At 29.2% G+C, this 5,782-nt stretch overlaps 1 protein-coding gene across 1 annotated transcript; it reads left to right on the top strand.

Annotated features, from left to right (window-relative positions):
* Positions 1 to 1,872: 1,872 nt before the first annotated feature.
* On the top strand, positions 1,873 to 5,445 carry LOC101515134 (uncharacterized). The gene is made up of 2 exons (XM_004504946.4): positions 1,873 to 2,395; positions 5,029 to 5,445. The coding sequence occupies exons 1-2, from the start codon at positions 2,117 to 2,119 to the stop codon at positions 5,197 to 5,199; spliced, it is 450 nt and encodes a 149-aa protein (XP_004505003.1). The 5' UTR covers positions 1,873 to 2,116; the 3' UTR covers positions 5,200 to 5,445.
* Positions 5,446 to 5,782: the final 337 nt, after the last annotated feature.

The raw sequence follows: 5,782 nt of genomic DNA, 5'->3' as shown, positions 1-5,782 counted from the left end.
TATCATTATTTTTAGTAACTTTTACCCATTCATTCATTCATTCATTTGAGTTGTTTCTTTTTATAGGGTAGCCTAAGTGGCCCACTTTTTTTTTTTTAACACTCCTCTTTTTTTTAACTAATGATCGGTGATTTAAGGTCATTTTTAAATTTAAATTACATTTTTTAACAATCTCCTAAATTATTCTTGTTACGATATTCGTTTGGTTCAGATTGATAAATTAACTTTAATCAATTTCATATTCAATCAATAAATTTGACGTCGTCAATATTACAAACTCATAGACATAATGTTTCGAACACTTTAAGTTTGTCACTTTGTGGTTTTATACTAGCAAAATAGTTGTTGTGAGTTTATTTATAGATTTATCATTTTTTGATTTTAATGACTTTTCTAAGGGGTATTTTTTCACTATATCCTCTTCAAAAAAGTCTCCATTATACCCTAAATTGACACTTATATATGAAAATGTCATTTTTTTCAACTTTCAAGAGGTCGAAAGTTGGAGATACGACCACTTGAATAAAATTTGTTTCCCTCTTATATGAGGCTTGGATATGTGACCATGTTGCCTTAAATATTTTTTATTTTAACAAATGTATAAATATTAAATTAATAAAAAAAAAACAAAAATAATTAAAAACTAAATTATATTAATAAAATCGAACAAAATACATCAAAATTTATGTGATTAAGTAAATGTACCAAAAACAATAACGCACTATAATATTTTAATAACTCCCTCATATTTTGCCGCTTAATAAATAAAAAATATTATATTTATTAGTTTGTATTTATTAGGTTGTAAAATAGGAAGAAGTTGTTAACATGGTGAAGTTGCTAATTTATTTGTAATAGGCCGCAAGATATGAGATATTTGTTAAAATACTATAGCTCGGTATGTTTTTTGGCACATCTATTCAACCGCATTAATTTTAATGTATTTTCTTTATTTCATTTAAAGTATTTGATTTGATTAATATAATTAAATTATTTTATTTATTTATTAATTTAACAACTTTTTCATTTGTTAAAAAAGTAACTAAGCCAACACATACACATGGTCACATCCCGCGACCTCCCAGATTTTTCTTTTTTTAACTTTAGGTGGTTGCATCCTTGACTAACAATAAAAAAAAATTAAAATATTTTAATATATAAATTTAAATGTAAGGTATAATGAAAATTTTTGTCTGAAGAGGATATAATAGAAAATATCATTTTATGGGTGTATTGTACCCTATTTGTTTTAATAGAAAAATAGACATGGAGAGACCAAACAATAATAGAAATTATTGTCCTTCCTTAAATTATGAATGAGACAATTATTTGACCAAGTACACGTTATCAAAATATTTTTTTATTTTATATTAAAAAATATTATTTATCTACTCATACTCTATTTTATATATATATATATATATATATATTTTTATATCTCTCTTCCTAAATTCGCATGTCTCTTTTTATAAGTTCCTCGTCTTTTCTATCTATCTCTTATTTTTTCTATTTCTTTACCTCTCTCTTTTTTATTATCTCTCCCTAATTTACCTAATTTTTCTCTTCTTTATTAATATTTACTTACATTAATAGAAGATTTTACAATAAAAAAGTATATTTTTTATTAAATAAATATACATATTACATAATGTATAGTATAAAAATTGTTTTGTACATTGACCATTAAATAATACAAAAAATTGTTATATACAATTTTATATTGTCGTGTAATATTGTGTACAATATTTATTCTCTTGCAAATTAAAGACACCTAAATTTATACACTTATGCATGTATCATTTAACATCATTATTTATTTATAGTAAAAAATAAGTTGTTTATTTTCTTCTGTTTTAATTGTTTTTTCTCAAATATAAAAAAGGAGTGAGAGTGAGAGTGAGAGAGTCCTTCTTCCTCCTTCTCCTATCCAAATTCCAAAATTTCATCACTTTCTCTCCTAGTTTTTCATCTTCCTCTCTCTATCCAATTCCTAACAACAACCTTTATCACTGTCATACGGTGATGTTCTCTCTTTATCACTGAAACCAACCCATAAATGGCAACAACATCAACATCATAGCACAACAAAAAACCTCAATTTAGCAACAAAAAAAAAATGGCGGTAGAAGAGCACAACAATGAATGGCCACCAACAGGGGCTCCACTTGACCTTCACAGAGACGAACATTGGACCAATTTTGATAGCTCAGTCAATGCTGTTTCCTTTGGGTTTGTAGCAACTGCTATTCTCATTTCAATGTTCTTAGTCATGGCTATTTTTGAAAGATGTCTTAGACCCATTTCACCGATTATGTCTCCGGCCGGTCGCCGGAGCCATCCTAACGTTGAGTCTCAGATGGGTTCCAACGGCAAGCTTTCTCACCCATCACCAAAAGTAAGTAATCACTAAAAATTCTATCTTTTTTTCTTCCTTTCTACTTTGGTTTCACAAAGCTTCAATGTGAAGAAGCCTTCATTTTTTAGTGCCAAGAATGGTTTCTTTTTGGATGCTACTATTTTCGATTATTTTTTCTTTTACTTTTTAACTGTAAGATTTGTGTTTCTAGTTTTACTAACAATACGTTTTGTTGGTTGTTTTGATTTCTGATTAAGTTTTTTGCTGACAAATAGTATATGTTTCTTCTCTCAGAATGCTAGATCTGGATTTTTCTATTCATTCTGAAAATTAGTTTATAGTTTTTCTTTTCCAATTCAATCTGTTTTTGTTCTGTGTCTTCTTCATCATCTTTATGCATAACTTTGATTTCCCTTTGGAGAGTTTCTGTGCATTTTGAGTCATAGTTTTCCATTAATGGTCTCCCTAGTAGCTAATAGCAATAGGATGTTGTTTTTCTTATCTCTAATGGCCCAAACCTTCAATTTTGTATGCATTTTTTTCTTTTGTACAATAACATGTATTAATACTTTCTTTCCTAATTAATTCCTAACTTTCCTTTGAATCGAAGTTAAAGGCTAGAACACCTATTAGATCTGTATTTAGCAACGACTCATTAATTTATAGCTTTTCCACACCCTATTACTCATTAATTTAGATTGGAGTTTGGAAATTGAACTTAATTAATAGCTTTTCCACACCCTATTACTAGTATTTTTTTCATTTGCACGTTCTGTTACCAATCTTCATCATAATTTATGATCAAACTGTAATTGTCTTTCAAATTTTATGAGATGAAAATGGGGTGGTCCATCCAGTGGTCCTCCTTGTAAACTTTCTACTAAACAAATCGGTCCCTCACCATAAAACTTAATAGTTATTTGTACATTTTTGTGGTTAGAGTGTTGAGACCCACATTGTCCTTTGCTTGTTTATTTGCTTCAGCAGCACCTCCATTCTTTGATGATTGATAATACCGTGCATTGTTGGTGTCTGTCTTTGGGTATAAAGACACAAGGTCAATGTTGATATGCTAGGCTTATCTGTGCTAAAAGAGAAAGTAACCATATGATATATTATTGTATTGTATTGTACTCTTTATTTTGGTCCACGACCTAGTTAAAAATTCAAATTAGTTCTCGAATTATCAAAACTTTAGAGATTTTAGTCCTTCACATTAGTTTTATCTATCAGAGACTTTTATGATAGTAAGTTGTATCTTTTAGGGACTATTTTGGATTAATTTGAATTTGTGGCCTAGTCACGAACCAAAATACAGTGCTCTACACTTTCGGAGACTAAAATGATGGTTTATCCTTTTTATATATCTAGCTTTTTGGCTTATACACCTTTAATATATATATATATATATATATATTTTAAGTATCCTATGATGAGCCATTACCATGTAACTATAGTGTTATCTACCTTGTTCCATTCCTTTGGTGGAACATCATGGTCCCACCACCTACTTATTCAATCTTTGTTCATTTGAAGGGCACAACTTGATGGTTGATTAGACACTGACTATAATGGATCTGTTTCTTTCATCTTTAACTAAATTATTAATGATTATCTAATATTAGCCAATGGTGTTTTGCTGAGAAACACTCCCTAATTAACTTATTTATAATTTAATAGCTTATTTGTTTGGTATTTACATCACATTAAAAGATTCTTTAGTCCAGTGTTAACCGAATACATGTTAAAAAATTTGAACTTTGAGAAAATGCTCCATGCACTTAGACTTCTAACAAGGATTCTTTTTATTGTTTATGGCAATGATGCTACCCTTTATTTCTCATTATCAAAATTATGTTATATTTTAAAGTCTGCTTGATATTACCAGATCAAATCATGCTTGGTAGTAAATCGGATTAGAAATAGAAAATAATGGCTTAGAAAAGTATAAACATAGAAAACAATTCTTGATTTGGTTTATCTGAATCCTTTGTTAAGTGAGCTGATGTGCTTTTATCACTATCTTGATAAGGTGGTGACTTTAAGCTTGTAACATTTTTTTGCTGTAATGTGTAAGGGTTAACACTAACCTTTCAACCATAACTTAATTGTGAAAGCTCTCTGCATGTTCTATCAGCGTAAAACGTTGACTTTTTAATTCCAAAAGCAGTTACTATGCTTCTTTTTTTATTGTGGATCCATATATTTTGACCCATATGTTTATAGTCTAAGTGGTTGCATTTAATATCTTGTGTATTACTGTCAAATGTATGATATAATTGTTTATTGCTTCATTTCATTTGATATCAAGTGAGGGTTACTAGGAGTAGTTTCTGTGCACATTTTGAATCTCACACTGTAAACTTTTATCTTGGTTTATAAATTTAGCATCAGTTCAGTGTTAGATTCTTCACAGAATAATTCTGTTCAACAATTGTTTTTACAAATGATAGCCAATTTGGGAGGTTCTAATTAACATTCCTATGTGCTTGCATCTTAGGTTCATAAATACAGCATTTTTTCCTTTCCATCTCAATGCTCTTAATTAACGATTAGCTTAAAAGTGTAACAATAGTACTGCAGGCTGCATCTGTTGCATTACTATATTCACAGGTTGTAGTTATTGTTATAGTTGTGTATTAATTTCATCCTGGTTTTTCTACACTATGCAGATGAGTGTATATTCCAGTGAGGTTTCGGTTTTGATGCCTGGAGATGAGATTCCTACATTCATCGCCCACCCTGCTCCGTGTTGTCCAGAACGTATTGCGTGGCCTTCTCATCAGCATAACACGTTACCTTGTTCGACTTCAAACACTAGGTCGAATATCAATGAAGTCTGAATGTGACAATATTGCATCAAGGGGTTGATGCATATTCTGTTGGGATAATTTGTGTTCCATTCATTTTTACCTGAATGAGTTCTCTTTTATAGTTTTGTTACATGTAATATAGAATTTAGTTTAGGTTTTGCAGTTGAATATCCTTTGAAGTACAAGATCAATTTCTGTCTAAACTTGCTTTCTTCTTAGTGATGTAAATCTCAATTATCAATACATATGGTGTGTCCATCAACTGAATAAATCTTCCATGAGTCTTCATACCACAATATTTTCTTTTAGCACCTAACTTTTCTGTGGTCTACACACACTCCACAAAATAGGGAAATAATTAACAATATAATCAGAAAGTATAGGCATCATGAAAATTTTAATATGAAGTTCAAATCCCTTAAGTGACTTGTAAAATTTCTAATAAATGTTTTTCTTTTTCCCAATTAAAAAAAACATTTTTCAAGAAATATTTTTCCTTTTTATTTTCTAACAAATTTTTTTACTTAATTTTTTTACATAACGAGGAAATAATAGAAAATTGAGGGACATAATAAAATGGGTAATATTAACCATATCAATTGACTTCACAACT

This window comes from Cicer arietinum, chromosome 6 (genome assembly GCF_000331145.2).
Source record: "Cicer arietinum cultivar CDC Frontier isolate Library 1 chromosome 6, Cicar.CDCFrontier_v2.0, whole genome shotgun sequence".
NCBI classification, from domain to species: domain Eukaryota; kingdom Viridiplantae; phylum Streptophyta; class Magnoliopsida; order Fabales; family Fabaceae; genus Cicer; species Cicer arietinum.
Note: the sequence above shows the minus strand (reverse complement) of the source record. Positions and strands in the feature narration are given on the sequence as shown.

Coding starts and splice junctions, on each gene's coding strand:
- LOC101515134 (XM_004504946.4), top strand. CDS start 2,117: ATGGCGGTAGAAGAGCACAACAATGAATGGCCACCAACAGGGGCTCCA. Junction 2,396..5,028: donor TTTCTCACCCATCACCAAAA/GTAAGTAATCAC, acceptor TACACTATGCAG/ATGAGTGTATATTCCAGTGA.